The sequence below is a fragment of the Castor canadensis genome, chromosome 2 (assembly GCF_047511655.1).
Source record: "Castor canadensis chromosome 2, mCasCan1.hap1v2, whole genome shotgun sequence".
Classification (NCBI taxonomy): domain Eukaryota; kingdom Metazoa; phylum Chordata; class Mammalia; order Rodentia; family Castoridae; genus Castor; species Castor canadensis.
In genome coordinates this window covers 32,606,817-32,628,695 of record NC_133387.1, presented here as the reverse complement: position 1 = coordinate 32,628,695, position 21,879 = coordinate 32,606,817, and the positions used below count along the sequence as shown (strand labels likewise).

At 34.7% G+C, this 21,879-nt stretch overlaps 1 protein-coding gene across 1 annotated transcript in view; it reads left to right on the top strand.

Annotated features, from left to right (window-relative positions):
* The window catches only part of Cped1 (cadherin like and PC-esterase domain containing 1), a 248,918-nt gene that overhangs the window by 90,593 nt on the left and 136,446 nt on the right, over positions 1 to 21,879 (top strand). The window contains exons 8-9 of the mRNA XM_074064410.1: positions 20,240 to 20,382; positions 21,161 to 21,233. Of these exons, the coding sequence (XP_073920511.1) occupies positions 20,240 to 20,382; positions 21,161 to 21,233 (216 nt within the window). The remainder of the gene's footprint in view (positions 1 to 20,239; positions 20,383 to 21,160; positions 21,234 to 21,879) is intronic.

Below are 21,879 nucleotides of genomic sequence, written 5' to 3'. Positions count from 1 at the left end.
CTCTCAAGTTTTCCTACTATGGCAAGCCATGGCCTAAAGGATAATGAGAAAGTTTTCAGGAAAGAGCTTAATAATAACTTCAAAAAGTTTACATATAAAAGGTAGCTCAGGTAAAAATGTGACAACATAATTAGAGAAAAATTAAGGAATTTTTTTATTTTACAGAAATTATTGTTCAGAGTGCACACAGAGGGAATGGGAAGAAACTGAGAGAATGAGCAGTGCCTCTCATACTTTAAAGAAATTCAAAGTGACTGAATTTGATTTTTACTTTCAGAATTTACAAGTCTTGCATTTCGAAGTCTGGAAAGTATTCCAATGATGAAAAATTGTCAATGACCCATTTTAAATACTGTTAATTAAAAATACACTGGCATGAGAACAGATTAGGTGTTTTATAACCTAATAAAACAGCTCACATCTCAAGGACATGTTACTGATGACTTAGGTTCTTAAAGTTGTGTCTTTTATCTTAAAAGCAATTGTCTGAACTCAATTCTAACAATATCTGTGATTTTCAATCTTGAAAAAGTAGAATCTAATCTGATTTCTTTCATGTAATCTCTTACAAGTCTATATAAAGTAGTTGTTCATATTTCCCCAAGTATCATATTTATTGCCATTTTTTCCTTCCTGTTAAGCTAATTTATATGAAATTGTTGATATTTGGGCATTTTAACCTACAAAAAATTGTTACTTCATCTAGATCAACCTAATAGTTGGAACTCATGTACAGGGAAATAAACATCTTCATCCTCAAATCACATCACATTATTCAAATTCAACAAATAGTTGAGCACAACCCAAAATCCCAGCTATTGTGCAATTTATGACATCATTGTGTCCCAGATTTCTCTCTTTGCTTTGTCCATTTATTTAATCCATCTTATCTGCATTCAATTCTTCTCACCTTCAAAAAATTACCATTATAATGGTTTATTGTGTATATTTTTTATATTCCTATAAGATGTACATATTCTTTGGTGCTTACATATACATACATATATATATATATGTATAGATAGATAAGTGTTTAATTCAAAAAAGAATTCACCTTTGGCCTATTTCCTTTGAACAGATGGTCAACTACTTCTCTCAACACTATGGCTAAAAAGTCATCATTTCCCAAGAATCTGATCTCACCTTTATTGTATAGGTTCGTATGTGTACGTGGAACAGTCTCTGGGCTCTCCATTCTGTTCCATTTGGCCACTTGTTTTATTAGCCTGGCTGTGGAAGCATGCCTGTCACCTGAAGAAGCAGCTTCTCCTCACTACCTTTATATTCAAGATTAGGTTAATTAGATTACAATCATTTATTTCCTTCCTCATAAAGATTTTAGAGTATTTTATTACTTGGGGTTTTCCAGATAAACAGAACCAATATATTATGTATTATGTACATTACATGTATACATATATATATCACAGTATGTATTTGAGGAGATTTATTGTGGGAATTCATTTAGTTATGGAGGTAGAAAAGCCCCATGATGAGCTATCTGTAAGCTAGAGAACCATGACAGTTGGTGGTTCAATTCTGTGCAAAGTCAAAGGTTCAAATTTCAAGAGAAAGATGGATGTCCCAGCTCAAGAAGGAGGCACAAGCAAACTGTTAAGATTTGTTCTTTCCATCTTATCTTTTTATTTTGTATGCTTTTTACATTTTTGTTGTTGTTGTTGTTTTTGTGGGTTTTTTTGCAGGACTGGAGTTTGAACTCAGGGCCTACATCTTGAGCCACTCCACTAGCCTTTTTTTTTGTGATGGGTTTTTCGAGATAGGGTCCTACAAATTATTTGCGCAGGCTGGCTTCAAACTGCAATCTTCCTGATCTCTGCTTCTTGAGTAGCTAGGATTACAGGTGTGAGCCACTGCCACTCGGCTTTATGTTTCTTTTAGGCTATCTTTTCCTGCTTTTCACTGAAAATCTCAAATATTCTTTAAGTAAATATATACACACTTAATGTATATAACATAGAGTGGTCATCATTAGTTTAAGACACATACTCATGTTTATTTTCTCTCAGTGATATTTTTTCAAGCAGGGTCTCTCTATGTAGCCCAATCTGGCCTCTTACTCAAGATCCCCCTCTGTCAGCCTCTAGAGTGTTAGGATTGCAGGCATACACCACCACACTCTGTTTTCTTCCTAATGTTTTAAACTTTCAAAATCTCTATTTCCCATAAGGTCCCTTTGGTCTCTATTCCACTTCTCATGATTTCTGATTGAAACAACATTTTCCCTTTCAAAAGGAAGCAAACAAACTTTATCAAGAAATTTATCATCCTACTTCCCCTGTTTATAATATCCTTATATATTTGCCACTTTTCTTATTTAAGTGTTTTCAATTTGTAGCTGAAGTCTTTAATCTTTAATTTTGGAAAATTTATTTTCATCTCTTTTTTTTTTGGATAATAAATTGAGCTAAGGACCTCACACAAGTGCTCTACCACTTGAGCCACATCCCAGCCCTTTTTGCTTCAGTTATGTTTTGAATAGAGTCTCACATTTTTATTAGAGGCCAGCTCAGATTTCGATCTTCCTACCTGTGCCTCCCATGAAGTCTGACATTTGGGAAAGAATAGGCTGAAGAAGCCAAGGGTATCCCAACATTCATTACTCTTCACCTGAGCAGGGCTGCATCTTTGGATAACTCAGCAACCTGAGTCCTCGGCCTGGGCTTAGCATCCTTGACGAGGAAGGAGCAGGAAGCAACTGTCCTAGAGAACACAGGGGAGAGGTAGAAAGAAAATTTCATTTCCTTCCTCTAGTTATCCTCTCATGTAGCCTCCAACAACTCCTGTCACCAATCTCCAGTCCTCCCTGTCCACTACCAGCACTGACCACACCAGCTTTCAGAATCCTGTTCACACACGTTTTACTTTTATTATCAAAATTGTGCCTCAGTTTTATTTCTCTTGTACTAGTTCACCATTTGAGGGGCTATTGAAGCTCATCATTATTCAGAATAACATATTTAAAGTATTTTTCATTTTTTGTTTATTGAAATGCACTCTACTTACCCTGGGACAAATGACTGGTAGAGATAAGCTTTTTGTGATAGCTTTTATTTACACATTTCCTGTGGATAAATAATGAGAAAAGAATGCTCCTGGTGATTTAGTTGTCTTCATATGCTGCATTCACTACTGTTTCTTATTCATATTTTTTCCATGTCTGCAGCACAGATGGAGGTGGTAGTTGTGGCACAGGAAAGCATTCAGTTCTTGTCATTTTCGTGTTATCCATGGGATCCACCTTTTCAAGATCTTGCTTGATTATTCTAGACAATACTTGTCTCTGCCCTCTGGGGGAGGTAACACTACTTCCTGGGTTATTGTACAAGATGATTATTTCCTTGCTAGATCAAAGTTATACTTAATGATATAGATGGATTTCAGAAAACAAGGGTATTTATTTAGCTTTCTACTGAAGTACTGCAGTTAAAACAAATAGATCACACTTATCTATTCAATGACTTGACCATGCTCTAACATACTACTTCTTTTTGGTATTTTTAGATAAAAATACACAGAAACTTCCCAATGTTAGTGTAAGGATAAAACCAAAATCTACTTCAAAGAATAACCATGTTGTATCAGCATACCATTAAACTCTCTTTTAAGTTTCACAAAACATATTTTGTGTATGTGTGTCCATACTGAGTCCTGAATTCAGAGGATAAATTACTTATTTAAATCAGTAGTGACTCATGCAATGTTCAGTCAGGTAGGCCATTTATAGAACATTCTGACAGCTAGAGGAGATAGGAAAGCAATAACAGATATAACTATGAGCTCATTTATTTCCAATTAGGTCTTCTGCTGAGATATTTTACCTGCTAAAGCTTTGGAGAATATGGAAAACATGAAGAAATGAAAAATTTCCTTTTGTAAACTGAATTTTTTTAAAAATCACCTTATAATGAAAGTATTTTAAAATTTAAGTGTTAGATATTTCTCAAGGATGTTCAAACTTGAAAGGAGGTAGTTGCAAAAGTGAAAATAAAATTAATAGCAAATGCAAATTTGATTACTATATCCTTTTAACTGAATTTAAAACAACCATATGTGCTGCTGTTGGAGCAATACTATTTTGTTGGTGAATATGATACATTCAATTACTTTCTTGTTTTGGTGGTATTGGGGTTTAAACCCAGGTCCTCATGCTTACTAGGTAGGCGCTCGACCACCTGAGCCACTCTTCCAGCCCTTTTTTGTGTTGAGTATTTTGGAGATAGGATCTTTTGAACTATTTGCCTGGGCTGGCTTCCAACCCTGATTCTACTGATGTCTGCCTTCCAAGTAGCTAGGATTACAGGTGTGAGCCACTGGCCCTGGCAAATACATCCAACTTTAAGGAATATTTCATTCAAAAACATCCCTCCTAAAGATTTCAATTTAATCATAAAATACTCTAGCTATACCCATGAATTCAAGAGTAGAGCCTTCCCACAGTCATTCTAATTGTAACTTTTGGTCAGATGTATCCATGGCTATGTTTATGCACAGACCATATAGATAACTGAAAGAAATGTCATAAATTCAAATATGGTTCTTAGAGTAAAAAGTCACAAGTTATCCCTTTATCCTTTAGAAGTTACAAAATGAGAAGTTACCTGCAGATAGGGAACTCTAATATCTGTAACTTTTTAATGAGTTTTGTGACAGTGGCTGTTTTGATAAAAATGTATTGCTGAAATGATTTGTAACTTTGGGCAGGAAAGCTTGTGAAAAACCTTATTTTGTCTAGTCGAAATATAAATAAGTCATTGTTAGATCAGCCATCCCATATTTGACAACAGATCTAAACTTATCTGAAGGATTTGATAAATTTATATGTAAATGATTCCTTGTATATAGCCATCTTTTGATCTTTTGATGCATATATCTTTTTAACAGTTTTTTAATATTTTTTAATTGAATCATAGGACATGGAAACTTTTTTAATTGTGTGAAGAAACTGCTTAAGTGTACTCTATCCCTAAATGATCAAAACCAGCCACTCTTTTTTGCAATGATATATAAATTGTATGGATAAATGATACATGAAGGGTAATTTCCTTTCTGGTAAATGCGTTAGACAAATGTTATAAGCTGGATTCCTGGGCATGGCCACTTGATTGAGAGGGTAAATCTTGAGTGATATTGACACTTCTCAAGTAAGTATCTGTGAGAATCATCTTCAATGTACAGTCAAGTTAAACCAAGCTCTTACCCACTCATCTGTTCTAAAATCACTTGCTCTCTACCACAGGGGGTAGAGAGTCATCTACAGTGACTGCACTTGCCTCTCACATCAATGCAATCAACAAACCTGCACAGAGGAAAGGGTAGAAGGTGTCAAAGAAGAGAAAGTTGATATTTACAAAGTCCTTTTTAAAAGATGCACATATTTCTTATTTCATTTGGAGAGACAGTTACAGCGATGCAGTTAGCCTCATTTGTTGTCAGTATTTATGCAGTGCCTTTGATAATGTCAGGTGAGAAACTCATAGATTCTCAGGATAAAATTGAGTAATGTCTTTGGAAGCAGTTACAAAGTTACAGTATGGTTTTTCAACATTAAGACGTGTTCTTCTACTGATCTTCATTTTATGTCTAAAACTGCAGACTGTGCAACAGACCTTATAAAAGACTTTTTCACTGTGCATCTGGCCCTTCCTTAGGTCTGCGAGATTTATGTCATCCATAGAAAGTATATGAATAAAAGTCTCCTCCAAGAGTTTGTAAAAAAGAGTTAATGTATTGCTTAACCTACTCTTGCTTGGATTAAATGTAAAAAATGTATCAGAGTATTCATTTTAAGTATGATTTTCTTAAAATAGAAATTGAGAAATCCAGCATATAATTTAATAAATAAAAATGGGACTGAAGCTGACAGATGAAAAACTTAATTAGGAACCAAAAACTAACAGTTATCTAATCAGCCCACATTGGTGTCAGTGATTATTTTAAATACATGTTTTCTCTAGAAAAAAGAGTGATTGGTTTATAATTGCCCACAATGTTAAAGACATTACTTTACAATAATTTTAATAATTAAATTAAAAATTTAATATTTTTCAGTTGATGCTGTTGATGGTAATTTTGTCCTTAAAAATATTTTACTCTCATTTATTTCCAACTTTGTTCTATAAAATGTGTGAGATAATGTGTATCCATTAATTCTTAAACCTGAACTTGAATTATTGTCCTAGATAAGAAAAAATAATCCATTTGTCATGGTTAGGTTTCTTTTGCAAAAATGATAATTTAAGCCTTGACCGTAAACTTCAGAAAGACAGGCCACGTGTCTGCGCCCTGAGAACCTCACGGAGTGCCTGGCAGGTCCTCAACACAATGCTTATCAATGAATAGCTGGCTAACATTATTTTAATCAATGATGCCTTATTAATAGTAACACTAAAAATGTTCATTTGGGAAAAATAAGATTTAAGAGCAAATTCTGCAACAGAATATAGTTGGATGAATTTTCATATGCCATCATATCAATTTGAACATATTATGTTTTCTGAATTAATGCAATGAACTGATACATATATGAAAATATAATCAACTGATACTGCCTTAGCTTGATTTCTATTGCTAATGGCTGGGTGAGTTAGAAAGACAGAACGTTCATCTTGGCTTGCAGTCTGGTCCAAGGTGGACGGGCTGCTTGTGCGACAATCTTCTTGATGGCAGAATTCTGAGATGAAATAGAGTATTGTGTGGCAGGATACAGGGAGCAAATGTGTATCCTGATCTCCCTCTGTTTTATAATCTGCTCTGGTGACCTTATCCAGTCCTAATTACTTCCCCAAAGCCTCACCTTGTAAACTCCATAGGGGATTTAAGTTTCCACCCTCACCATAACTCACACTTATGTGAATTAGACTTTACCATGTGCTCAGAAGGGACAAGCCATAATGAAGCCATAGCAGATATTTACGCCTTGTGTGCTTTATATGTAGGCATACATGCATATATAATGTACTATAGTGACAATTTAAAGGTAAAACTTAACCCTAATATGTAAATTCGCCAATTGCTTATTATTAGCACAATATTATTTCCTTCATACTAGAGAATCAATCAGAAAGTATTAATGATATTTCAAAAAATGAAGGTGAGCTAATAATGAGGAGTTTCAGTGTGAAATCGGGGAGGTAGGTGATTCTTTCAGGGTGCTTGAAAGGGGGAAGGGGACAGGAGTCCCCATGGGTATTTGGGGTGTGTATTTCCCTACTCCTGTGCTCCTCCACTCACTTGTGCTGTTTAATCCCATGTCTTCTGGGAGCCCTATAGCTGATCTGTTTGTGGGAATGAGAAAGAGGACCAGATGAGGAGCTAAAAGAAGGGTGGGTTATTCCTCCAAATAGAAGCCTGAGAGTTGATGGTTTGTAGATTTCACAGACTCCAAAAATTTAATCTGTGTATGCTCTTCCTCTTTCTGCCCAACACAGGAATATCATCCTGATTTCTGTTATACCTCACTGATCACAAGTTTATAAAATAACCAAGCATTTACAGTAAAAAATGAACACAGGAAAAGAAGACTAATATAAGCGATGTTCAAAACATTTTAGATACCCATAAAGAACAATTTTTCAAAATCTTATTCCTTCATTAATATTTATTTTATTTTTACTTCTAAATTTATTTTTGACTGGCATAAAACAACAAAAATTGTGCATATATGTGGTTCTATGTGATATTCTGATACATGTATATATTGTGTAGTTTTTAAGTTTTTATCTTTCGGGGGGGTCAGTACAAGGGAATGAACTCAGGTTCCTCTACCACTTGAATCACTCCCCCGACTGTCCTTTTGCATTTATTTTTCAGGTATGTACGAGAGTTATGCCCAGTCTGGCCTCAAACCACAATCCTGTCAGCCTCCTAAGTAGCTGGGAATACAGTGTAGGCCACCATTTATCATTTCTTTATGGTGAAAAATTAAAAATATTTTCTTCTAGCTTTTTGAATGTACAGGGAATTGTTGGTATCTTTAGTCACAGTACAGCGCACACCAGTACCTCTAGCTCGTGTCCACCTATAATTTAGCGCTGAATCATCAAACAACCTTTCCTTGCCCGCTTTCCTCCCTAAGGTCTCCAGCCACTATTTGTTTTACGTAAATGAGCTAGCTAAGCCAGAATGATGTTCAGAAATGATCAGCTGTAGTCCTCTCTTCAGTACCCTCCATATGAAAAAGAACTGTTAATATGGATCTTTGGGTAATAGACCCAGGAATTAAGACAAAACTTCCTACAAGTTGCCTGAATTTTTCATTTCCATGCAGGCTCCTAGAGAGTTACTGAATTGAATTTTATAAATCTCGAGCCTTAGAATGTGACAACCAGGGTCATTTGAGCTTTCTGTCACTGTGGTCATGTTAAATAATCACCTGCTGACAGGAAAATATGTTGGGAGAGAAAAAATAAGGGAAAATCAGCAAGGAATCGAGAGAACAAAGAAAATTAACCAAGGAAAATGTACTTGCTTAAGGTGTTTGGAATTCTTGAAAGAAGAGACTATGTTTATTCTTCATTTAAAGAGGAAACAAACCTTTACTGCCTAATACTGTACTTCAGCAGACATGGGACAAAAACGGGTTGGAATAAGTACTCCAATCATCAAACTGTTGATCAGAATAATTTGTAATAAAATTACTCCTTACAAGGTGGTTTGTGACTGGAAAGTAATAGCACTGAAGACAGTGGCAGTAAGTGTCCCCCCAAATAATCACTTCAATGCTTAAGTTTATTGCAGAAAATGTACCCAGTGGGGAAGATAAATGATATTCACATTTTTAGTTACAGTAGAGGAACAAAATAATTTTTTGCTTTCAGTACATTTTGAAACTTATTACATGTTTGTCATTTTTACATTTCTGTTAACAATTTCCATTATTCCTTGTGATCTGTCTCAAAGGCTGTGACAAATTCTAAATATAAAATACCCTCAAATGTGCCAACTAAGTGAAACTGATTTATCTGCTAAAAGCAGACAGAATTTTTCTCCCTTCAGGAGAAAATCTGACTTGCATTTGTCTTATGTGATTTATGCATTGAAATTTAAAATAAAATACAGCCTTTTCTCTCCCATACATTAAAATGTGGTTTAAAATGGGAAGAAACAGCAATCTTTTGTCACCAAGCAAATCAACATAGCTTCATGAAACAAAAAAGTTACTATACTGCCCCCAAGTGGTATGTTTTGGTGTTGCACTAATGGTGTGAACTGTCTTATGTTGGGAGAAAAAAAGTACAAAAAAGGCACAAATACTTAGATAATAATTCTTTAACCTTCTTTCACGGTATTGTACATGTTTACTTTTTAAAGTTACTTGATTATCCATAATTTCTGTAGGAAGGTATATTGCTAAGTAGAGATTCTGCACAATGGCAATTCTTCAGTGCAATTTAAATTGCCTAGGCCACAAAATTATTTGGGATCATTTCAGCATTTATCAGTCATTGGACATTCTTTTTCTATTTAGGAAGATTTTTCCACATGCGAGGGTTTTTTAAATTACTATAAAGCTAGTAATGGTATTTTAAATTCAGCATCTAAGAAAGTATAACTTTTATCCATGTATCATTTGTGTTACTTCTTTTGATTTCAAGCTGAACCTCAGATCTATTGTTAACCAAAATTCCTGAGAATCATGCATATGATCTATTATTGTAATATGCAACTAAAATGTATCTTTCATTTCTCTGAGTACTACCAAAGCAGACAGAGATGGATTCTTTCTTAGGATTCTACACACATGCATAGTGCTGCATTCTATGCCTAACTTCAGTAAAGAGGCACACTTAATTGTTTTTGCTAGCCATATCTTTATGGATCATCTTCATCTTAGACAGCCACCCTCTTCCTTCCTTATTGGCTGATAGAGTGCATTCCCATATACCTCACTCCATCTTCTGTCTCATACATCTGTCTTCTCACACTCTGTAAGAAGCCTGTGTACCCAGTTCTTACATTCTCTATAAAGAAGAGCTTTAAAATTTGCACAAATGAATTGCAAATAGGAGAGGAAATTCTAGGCATCCCCTTGTTTATATATCCATACCCATATTCATGTGTGGTGTCTCATCTAGGATACAATAATTTCAGGTTTTTGAGCTTCCTTTGAGAAGGACTATTCTAAATGGATGCTTTGGTGGACATTTCTAGTAGAACAATTTCTAGTAGATTTTTTTCATATATATTTGAAAGGTGTGAGAATTTTCCCATGTATTTGATTGACCAGTTCATCTACATGAAGAATATGCATTCAAGTCACAGAGTCAAGTCATCATCTACACCCAGAAGCCACAGAAGAAGAACATTATGGTAAGGAAATATATTTCATCTTCATGCTTTCAAGGAGTTACTGGTAAAGTAAAAAGAAATGTGATTTAAAATATGAATAGGACAATGATGACTCCTTTCAGGCTGGGTAAATAACCAAATCTTCAATTGCATTTGTACTCTAGAGGACAGAAAAAATAAATCACTCATGTGAGAACTATAGTATTTGATATGCAGGACAGAAAAGAAAAATCTCTAGGTTCTGCCTTTAGAGGGCTGAGGAAGTGTGGAAGCAGAGTCCCTGACCAAACTGTATGACCATAGTCAAATCTTTCCACCTCTCTGAGCACTTTATGCATCTGAAACACAGGAATGCTTTCCCTATAGGTTAAATGAGGGTTTTCCAAATTCCTTCTAAGACATTTACTGAGACGTCCCATTTGCTGGACATTATGTTAGGCTACAGTGGCATAGTATAAACAAGAAAAATCACTGCTTCTGTGAAATTTATTCTCAGGTGGAATGATAGATAAAGGTGGATAAAAATTATTATACACATATTAAATTACAAATAGTTATAGATTTTAACCTAGTTAAGAATGAAATGAATAGGATGATAAGTAAAAGAAGGTGAAAAGATGGTTGGGAAAGTGTCCACTTTAAAAAAGTTAAATTTATTCAGTATTTGGGATAGAAGCCAAAGTGAAGTTGGGAGAATTTGAAATGGAGAACCCAAATCAGAAGCAACAGGAAGCAGGTACCCTATTGCTTGACCCACACCTCCAGTTGGCTAGGCAGCTATGCAACTCACTTCTGCAGGAAGCTGGTGGTTCTGCTAGGGCTGGATGGTCTAGCCTGGCTTCACCCAGAGGCCTGGCTGTTGGCTGAGTGTCAGGGCCATGGAAACAACTTGTTCACATGACTTCCATCATCCAGCAAGCTATTCAATGTTTTGTCACATAGTAGCAGTGTCAGGGTTCCTAAGAATAACAAGGGAACAGGTCCCAAAGATCAAGCTATTTTTAAACTTTTGTTTTTTTGTAGTAGAAAGAAATGCCCATGCCCAAACTCCTAGAATTTGTGAACTTGACCTTATTTGGACAAAGTTTCTAGGCAGATGAAATTAAAGATCTCAACATGAGACCTTCCTGCTGAGAGTTATCCTGCTGGCCCTAAATCCAATGATATATATATCCTTAGAACAGAAAGTCAGAGGGAGAAGTGACACAGAAGAAGAACAGACACAGAGAAGATAAGGTTGTATGAAGATGGATCAAGAGATTAAAATTTTGTACTCAAAGCCAAGGAATGCCAACAGAAACCAGAAGAGGATAGACTGTCTCCTAGAGCTTTCAGAGGAAACATGGTTCTGTGGATACCTTGACTTCAGACTTTTAGCTTCCAGAACTGTGAGATATACATTTCTGTTGTTTTAAATCACTCAGTTTTCAGTAATTTATTCCTAGTAATCCTAGAAATAGAAGCAAAAATAGTTTGTACCACATTTGTTAATGTTCCATTCACTAAAGAACCTCACACAGATAAGACAAGATTCAAAGAGTCAGGAAATAGCCTCCATCTCTCAATGCAAAAAAAGCTGCAAATTTACACTGTAAAGAGATGTGTATACTGGGGTGGGGGGGAAAAATTTATGGGTTTTTTTTTGTCTTTTGCAATACAGCACACTAGTGAGAAAAATTTTTCATCTTAGACAAAAGCTCTGATAGGGATGGACAATAAGTGTGAAGATGGGGAAATATTTAAATTAGAGGGAACAAACCATAGACAAGAGGAGAAGGGTATCTTGTCTGATGGTTTCTCTGGCAGAAGACAATGATTTTCTAATGGTTGTATGTCCTTCACCAAATAAGGTGTAAAAACAATGTAATTTCCTCACAATAAATTGGTGGGAAATTAATGCATTTAATCTATATTTTCTGGCATGCATAGGACTTTTTTGTTTAATCATGGACTCTCCTCCCCAAAGAAAACCAAGGAAAAACAATATTGAATATTTCAGCGATCGTTCCTAGTTAATTCAACTCAGTTGTATTTCTAAACTGACCAAATGATGTTTATGATATGCTGGACAAACTGCAGAGCAACTCAAAAGAGAAACACCGGCTCTTTTAAAAAACCCTTCAGTGGGGGGACACAAATACATTATAAATAACTCTAATGTAGAACAGAGTGAAATAAATGGGTCTGATTTGCTGTGATAGCAAAGAATAGGAGAGAATTATTTGGTTTAGGGAAAGAGAGGTAGATTTCACAGAATGGGTAGTATTTTAGCTGAATTGGAAGAATGAATAGTTCTTTAGAGATGGGGAGGAGTTGTCTACATTTGCTGTGCAAACATAAACTGCAAGCAAAAACATAAGTTATAGTCTCAAAAGTATGAGTTGTCTCATTTAGCTAGAGTTTGTATGTCTATGGAAGTTGGGAGAAGCTTAGGGTGGCTTCAAGTGGAATGGATGGGAAAGTGTTATGGCTTGGATCTGGAATGCCCTCCAAAGACATGTGTTGAAGATGTAGCTCAGTGCAGTAGTGTTCAGAGATAAGTGGGTCCGGAGGGCTCTAACCTCAACATGGGCTAGTCCATTGATGGATTAATAGTGAATGATCATTACTATAGGATGGCAAGGGGAGTTGAAGGAAGTAGGTTATTGGAGGCATGTCTTTGGGGGCTATATCTTGTCCCTTGCTCCTTCCTCTCTCTTCCTTTCTCTTAACTTCTGACTGCCACGGATGAGCAGTGTTGTTCCATCTACTATATGCTATCTACCATGATGTTCTGCCTCACCATAGCCCAAAAACAATGGAGACAAGTGACCATGGACGGACAGAAACCTCTAAAACTGTGAAGCTAAAGGAATCTTTCCTCTTAGGATGGCTGATTTTAATTGTCAACTTTGATTAGACTGGGTAATACCTTGGAGATTAGAAAAGCACACTTCTGGGTGTATCTGGGAAGACATTTCCAGAGATTAGACTCTGAGGTCTCTGACCTCATAAATGGATTAATCACTTGATAGATTCATAGTATGATAGCATTATTAGGAGGTGGTGAAAGGTAGAAGGTGGGGCCTAGTTGGAGGAAGTAGGTCAATGGGAGTATATCCTTGGCGACTATAAGTTGCTCTGACTCCTTTCTGTATTCCCTTTACCCTTCCTCCTGAGTGCAGTGATGTGAAATTCTCCACTTTACCAGACCCTTCCCTCCATGACAGACTAAGCCCTCAAATAAATCTTTCCTCTCCTTAAATACTTTATGTCAGATAGTCTGTCACAGCCATACAAAAGGAACTAACATACCTTATTTAAACTGATTTTCTCAGATATTTTATCATGGCAATGAAAAGCTGACTAACATAAGAAAGAAGAAAGGAAGGAAGGGAGAAAGGAAGGGAGGGAGGAAGGAGGGAGGGAAGGAAGATATTTGTGGGGTGGCTGAAATCAGATTAATAGCTTTAACTTCATGGATTGTAAAATGTAAAGCAATTGTCATTTTATACCTTTGAATGTCTTCTCATATATGATCTTATCTGAAACTTTTAAGAAGCCTCAGTGATATATTTATGTACACTCTATGGATGAGAAAATGAAGATTCATGATTTGGCAGAGATGACAGAGCTACTAAAAGTCAGTGAGGATTAGAAGTCAGTTTCTGTCTTACCCATGGACAACTTGTACTAAGCAACCATTTGCATTCCTTTCATAAAGCATGCTGATTGCTGAACACACAGCTCAATGCCTGAGGCAAGCATGCTGTATTCAAGTTTGTTCCCCACATTATTGATTTCATTCTTACAAAATCAATATAGGAAAATCACATTAAAACATTTCAGGTGAAGTAAGTGCAGGTATAACAATCTTCAGACATTTGTGAAGGAATTGTAAAGCCTAGAAGGATCCTGCCCTGAGAGTTCTTTGCAAATGTCTGTATGTTCTTGTTCTAATTGCAGTTAAATCAATAGCTTATGGGGAGTTTTCTATTACTTAGATGACTTGCAATTACAATTAGTTCACCTACAGGCAAATAAAAGGTCTTGGCTATATGTGAAAAGATTAGCAAAGGAATATACATTTGGTTTTTCTTAAATTAAAAATATGTTTAATAATTTTATTTACCACTGGTTGAATTCCCACATACAAACAATTCACTTTGCAACAAAAAGAATAACAGAACTTCTATTGTTTATTTTACTAACTCCTTCTATGAATACTGGGGATTTCTATCCTATCTGATGTGGAAAACATGTTTCAAACTGGATTTCATACAGATGACTCAGCAGCAATGAAAAAGACAATTGTTGAGTACAGGGAAGTCAATAGTTAGTCCTCAGTACACAATAAAAAGATGCTAATTTCAGGTAAATAACATATTTTTGACTACATACTAAATCATAAACTTTTAAATTATGCATAATAACTACATGCTTCTTTAATATGTCATACATAAAATGATGGATTTTGTTTAGTTCAAGAGAAATGTAATTGACATCAGCGGTATCAAAATACAGAAGAATAGTGAAATAAGTCTACTATTGATTCAACAGACTTTAACACTGAAGCAACTCATAAGTCAGGGTTAACTGTTCTGTCATTTTCTTTATTGCACAACCAGAATCCATAATTTTTATGAGGAATACATTTTTTGTGTGTGTTTGACCATGAGACTTAACAAAACCTAAGTTAGACAACTTGCATAAAATATCCAGAATCTAAATATAAATATTGCCCTTTATTTCCTCACTCTTTCAAGAATGCTTATAGGTACATGAAATAGGGATCTTTCTGCCAGGTGCGTCCCTATTTGTGAATTGTACTGTCACAAATATTACCGGTTACAAGTATTACCAACTTAAATGGCATTTTCTAGCCATGGCAAATAATAAAAGATGGAAAGGTTTCAAATGAGCTGTCAGACCTTATTTTATTGAAGCTTTAAAAAGGCTTGCATGTTAAACTTTAAAGGAAATTGTTATGACCTACTCAAACAATGGCATTCCTGTAAAGAAAATGAGTAGGCAGTACATAGAGTTCAATGATAAAATCTTTACTACTCTAGCTTTTGTTCTTTACGTTAAATCTCTCTTCTCCTTTATATCCCACTGAGAGATTCCAAAAAGGATAATAAAGAAAACCTACCAGTTCTCTGAAAAGGTTGAATATAATGCAATCAAGGTTCTACTGTTCAAAGCAAATAGTTCATTTTTCATGCTCTTCACAGCCTTTTGTATTTTTCTATTCTGCTTCTGATCAATTCTCTCATATTCTTATGGGAAAATTCAAAATTTTCAACTCTGAAAGTGCTTAAATCACACAGAACCTATATTATGAATTTCCATGTTTAATATGTGCTTTAAAGCCTAGGATTATTAAAAGTATGAATGAATAAATTTATTCATGTCACTGTAAGCATGAAACTTATTTCAATATTGAATTTTTGGTTTAATTCCAAGGAATGAGTAAAAAGTATCCTAATTTAGGTTCAGCTAATTTAGTTTTTTTGTGGTTTACCCTAAAGCAAGCCAATTTTCAATGAACTGAAACAAATGATGAGAATATTTATGTTCTTAAATCATTTGGTTTAACAAGAAATTTTTCCTTGACCCAAGCAATTTAAGTTACCAAAACATCTTTGTTTTTCCAAAAGATAATTAGACTACATGAACGCTCAAGTTGTTGAACTGATATTTTAGACGTGTGGTTATGAAGGCATGTGCTTGAAAATTATGACAGTTTCAAATTCATTTTCCATGGAAGTAAAATATAAATGATTCATTCTTCTTAATTTTAGGATGTGTCCACATTCCTCAGAGCAGTATAATCAAAGGCACAAGGACAGAATTACTACTGAGGCTTTTAGCCACGCAGTCTTCAACATCCATATTGATTACCCGGTTATCAAACCTTACACACGTAACTCACACTCCCAACCTTCAGTTTCTTCGTCTATGAAATGAGGATAAGTGCCATTCTTGTCATCATAACATTGCTATGACTACAAACAAAACAAATCACATCTACCATATAATGTCAGTGTTAAATACAATGTTGAATTATAGTCAGATAACATGTGTACTAAATAAAAATTATATAACTACTTAAATTTGTAATTTAGTTATTTTTCTTCCTTTCACAGTGCATCTTTTCCTCCTGTTTTTAGATATCTGACCTCCCTTCCCCCCAGTAACATCTGTTTAAAATAAGAAGGAGACTATCTCAGGGGCATAGACTCTCACTAGCATATCAGCCCTACGATATATGCAGATGCCTTCCTCTGAGCCAGCCACATGGGTACTGTGATCATCAAGTTGGATATTAGGTGCCCTTGGAGATCCATGAAGACTTTCCAAGGGTTCTACAGACACATGGATAATTTAAAGAGAATCATTGCCCAGGGGCATGCAGAGTGTCTCTTACCTGTAATCCCAGCTACATGGGAGGCATAAATTGGAGGATCATGGTCTGAGGCTAGCCCCTAGCAATATTGGTCATCTCTTTTCACAAATTTGAAGCAAAATAATTTTTAATACTAGTATTCTTGTAATCAAAGAAGACTAAAATTTTTCTCACACTGGCAGAAATTCTAGTAAACTTTAGAAAGGTACAATGCTATCAAACATTACCCAAAGTCCAAAATACTGAAATATTAGTGTTCTACTATAATTTCCCAGTTAGCCAAAGACATTACTTTAAAAAAAATACTAACATTGGTTTTCATGTTTTGCTCAGTTGTATTGTTTTATTACCTCAAAAATCTTCTCAAACAGTTGTAATCTTCTAGCTTTCAAAGGTCATCAGAAAAATGTACATCCTTTCTCATGAGATGGAAGCAGAAAATAAATATGGTGGATTGTGTATGTGTGTGTGTGTGTGTGTGTACATATGTGTGAAGTGCTAAGAATTAAACCCATGATCTTATGCTCTGCTGCTGACCTACAACCCTCAGCCCAATGTGCCGTTTGAAAATTATGTCATCCAGAAGTGACAGTAAGCAATTTTTGTCATAAGGTCTTTGTGGTTTCTGTAATGTCATAGTTAAGATTATTTATTCAACGTTTACTGAATACTTACTGTATGTTAGGCACTGGGAATGCAGATAAATGACACAGTTTCTGGCCTAAACTATTTCACAGTCTAGTGATAAGAGCAGACAAGGTCATCAGGTTCAACCAGAATGAATGACACATGTCGAATTTGCCTAATCAAGTGTGAAATGCAAGGTAGGGGAATGAGTGGATGATTAGAGCACTTTGGAAGTATTTTAAGATGTCAAATTTATAGTTCAGCCTTTCTTATAAACGCTTTTAGGTTCATCCTCAGTTCCTCTTGTCACCATTTTTAACTGATAATTTTGGTCCATCTCCTTGTTTTCCAATAAGTTGCTTGAATAGATTGATATTGTGAAAATGTCAATGTCTCACTGGTGATTGCTTGAATTTCACACAAGTACAAATAAACTGTGATGTTTTAGCTGTCTGGTTTTATAATCATGATCTTACAAGGTCATTTTCTATACAGTTTACTTTCCATTAAATTTGTATTTCATTGTCACATTGAAGTGGGAAAACTTAGAGTCCATAAAATAGTTACATGTCAGATAAAAAGTCTTGAGATTTCCTTAGGAACTTATATTCTTTTACTTATTTAACTTTGATATTTTTAAAAGTGATGCAATATATAAAGAGAAGTCTTCTTGATATTTGAACTTATATATTATTTCAAATCAGCAGCCAAGGTGAAGTTGCTCTTCAGATATTTGTGCTTGAGTTAAGAAAGCTCCTGGGTGAAATGTGCTTTTCAGGTTCTGATGGCTTTCGATGGAATTAATACCAAGTAATATCTTCAGATTTGACATTGTCTGATGAGATCTCCAAGCACACTTCTGTCATTGTGCATCTGAGAACACTGAGATGCACAGAACTCATAAAATCTGACCAAGAAAATACAATTCAAATAATAAATTGCAGTATAATCCAGCACAAATCGTTCTCCCTCCTACTCTAAGGGAATTAGTTGTAAGGAGTGATAGAAAAGTTGTGTTCTCTTTGAGAGACTTATTAAAACTTGATAATTAAATGTGTGTGTGACTCTATTTTTGTTTCAGGCATATGAAGTTTGCTTGCCACTATACTACATAATTTAAATAACTCTATACAAAAGGTATTGTCATTAATCCCACAAAGGTTCAAAAGTGTAGCACAGAACTAAGTTTGAACCTGGGACTTTTCGCCTCCAGGGTCTATAGAGTAGAGCTACCACTGTGTTAAACAACTTGCCCCATAAGGCACAGAGTGCGGGCTAGAATTCTCACCTAAAGTTGAATAGGATGAATGAATTAAATAGCACTCTGTATGAAATGCTTATTGTTACAGTCAGAAACTAAGAAATAACCATTTCCTCATTAGAATGAATACAACTCTAAGAAAGTAATTTTCCAGTTATTCTTCTCCATGGAGGATATAATCTGATATTCAATCACTTATATCTTATATGCTACACAGACATTTTCAGCTCTGTTATATTGTTAATCTTATGTAAAATGGGCAAATACAACACCATCATTAATAACCTTTTTTAGATAATATGATGACCTGAGTAAGATATTATGAACAATTTGTTTAGAAACCGTAATGTTATTCTATTTTGACTCAAGGGTGTTAACATTTTTAGTGTTGCATTAATTTGCTTTCTTTTAATTATACAATCACTACATTCATTTTCCTTAGTAAAATGGAAAAACATACCACTTGCCAAGTGTTGATGATATATTCTTATGGTCTTAATGTGTAGTCTCATTAGGTTTCTGGTTTTCAGCTGTTAAAAGTTTATGAAGTCAGTATTTGTTTATCTTGGGGAAATTTTGCTTGCACATTTTACAGATACAGTTACCATTTTCCTTAGACAATTTGGACCAATATTTGTCCTTCATTATCATAGCAACAAATGTTTTCTACTTCCCAATCTTATGTAGTTCTGATAGATTTACTCTGTTCTTTCAAAAACATTAATAGAATACCTGCTGCATGTTTTTTCAAAAAATATTTTTTGTTCTTCCTCTTTGAAACAGTATGTTTATGGAGAGAAGGGCTATGAATCATTGAGGGTTCTTTTATACTTTTTAAAAATATTGACTTGCACTTTCATGCTAAGCATTCTTAAAAGGTAATTTTGTTTTGTGATTGTTTTTAATATTTTAAACAAATAAAAATAACTGTTTATGAAATTAATGATAGTATTTGCAAGGGGGCTAACCCTGAATGTCATCTTCCCTTTTTGCCTCACCCTCTGCATGAACATGAAATCTTAAAATGTTATAAGAACACTGAGACTCTTCGACTTCTCTAGGGGAAGATCTCACAGAGAAAAATGCAATGAAGAAACAACTTTGCAAAGCTGTTTTTATTCTGACACATGCAGAAAATTGGTAATAACCAAAAAAAAAGTGAAGATTTGAATGGCATACTTAGAAGATGCCTTCAAATACATTTCCTTTCGCTTTGACTTCATGACTTTCTTATTGATAGATATTAACTCCATTTTAAAGAAAGGACACAAAGATTCAAAGCAGTGAGTGGTGAGTCCAATTCCCTTGTTAGTAGACTCATGAATTAAAGCTGGGTGTTGTGTTCACAAGCCTTGTTATGTAAATTCCACTGTACTTTTCATGATTAGGTTCTAGGAAATGAGAAAAGTGAAATGGAGTAATTATTGTGAAAGTAATTCAAATCACAAGATATTTAAGCCTTTCTCTTTTACCTTGCCATTTAAATTATAAAATATTTAAATTGTAGACTATCTAACTTTCCTATTCAGGGAGATTTTTTTGAGAGTGACCAAGAGACATACAAAAGGATCCTTCACATTTGGTCAGTGGCCTTGAACATGATAGACAAGTAAAGAATGGCATTTTAATGTATGAATCTTTTACTTTGTTTCCAGCTGCAGACATTTTTTGAGACATTCCTAAGGGCCACTTCACCTCTGCAGGCATTTGACAACATGAAGGAAGCTATTAGCAAACTCCTACTGGCGGCTGAGGTGTTCAGAGAGACATCTACTTTGGGACCAAAGAACTTCTATAGGTAAAAATAAATTCTAGTTAAATAAAACCCTATCTTCTGAAAATGCTAGTGAAAATACATCTTAATTATCACAGTTGGTGGTACTTGGAAAATTTTACATCAGTATACAGATATGATCTTCTAAACAAATATGACTATAGATCCTGAAACTACAGAGCACGTAACACACTTGTTAGTATTCACATAAGAGTGACAGGGAATAAAAATACAATTTTCAAAATTAATTTTAAACTACAGTTTTCCTTCAAGTTCAGCTATTTTATCATATACACTAAATTTTAACTAGGTATAACCTTACTTCTACATAATAAATTTGTTTTCAAATATCCCAGTGATTTCAAAATGCAGAGAAGAAAATCAAAACCTTTCTTAACTAAATTCGATAACTGTATCCTCATGTATCAGCTTATTTGAGTATCACTTATTGCCTTTGTTCCAACGAAATTTTAAATCTGATATACCCAAAAAGAGAGGTACATTAATTTATTACACTTTACATGTGAATAAGTGCCTAAACTAGAGCTTTCTTTTCCATATTAAGATTTTCATGGAATAATTTCATTCATAATTTAATGTGTCGTGAATCACTTGGATATTTTTGCATTTTATGTAGGAAACAAAACAGATTCCAAATCTATGAATCAGTTACATGTCATTTTCAATTATGATAATAATAATTATTTTTTATTATGGTAATGATTAACAATACAACACTAAGTAATAGAGTAAGTGTAGCAAAGAAGATATATTTTCATGTTACCTTGTGTTTTTATTTCAGATGTAGATTATGTTTTCAGCTTTTAACTTTTGATATTGGTTACGGCAGTTTCAGGAACCCTACAGTGCTCCAGGTGAGTATGCCAAAGGCCTCCTGGGTAGTGTGAGCTTCCAACTTTTGGTGAAGTGTGTGTGTGTGTGTGTGTGTGTGTGTGACTTGCACTTACAGCAGCCAATTGATAAGTAGCTACTTCACTTGCATTAATGTCACTACAGGCTTGTATTTTTTGTGGTCCAGGGTATTAACTACTCTGTAGGGAATCTGTCAGTTCTAATCCCCACTGTGTGTGCCAGTAGAATAATCATGAATGCTTCTAAAGACCAACTACTATTTACAATATATAAAGCCAAGTATATGTTAATGAGAAAACCAGGACATTGAGACAGTAGAAAACAGCAGGTTGTGCAGTGTATTCACCTGACCTTAGGACAGGTGAATGTATTCTTTACATTCATTCATTCCATTTTAAATTGGTCTGTATTTTAATCTAAAAAGCCATGAGGTAATGACATGTACCTCCATGATAGAACACTTGTCCAGCATGCGTGAGGCTCTGGGTTCAAACCCAAGCACTGCAAAAAACTAAAAAATAAAAAGCCATGGGTATTTAAAATTTTTTTTCTGGTATAAATATATATAAATGGAAGACTATTTTTGTACACTTTGATTTTCTTCCTTTCTCTTGAATTAAATAAACTCCTTTAGTACATCTCTCCAGA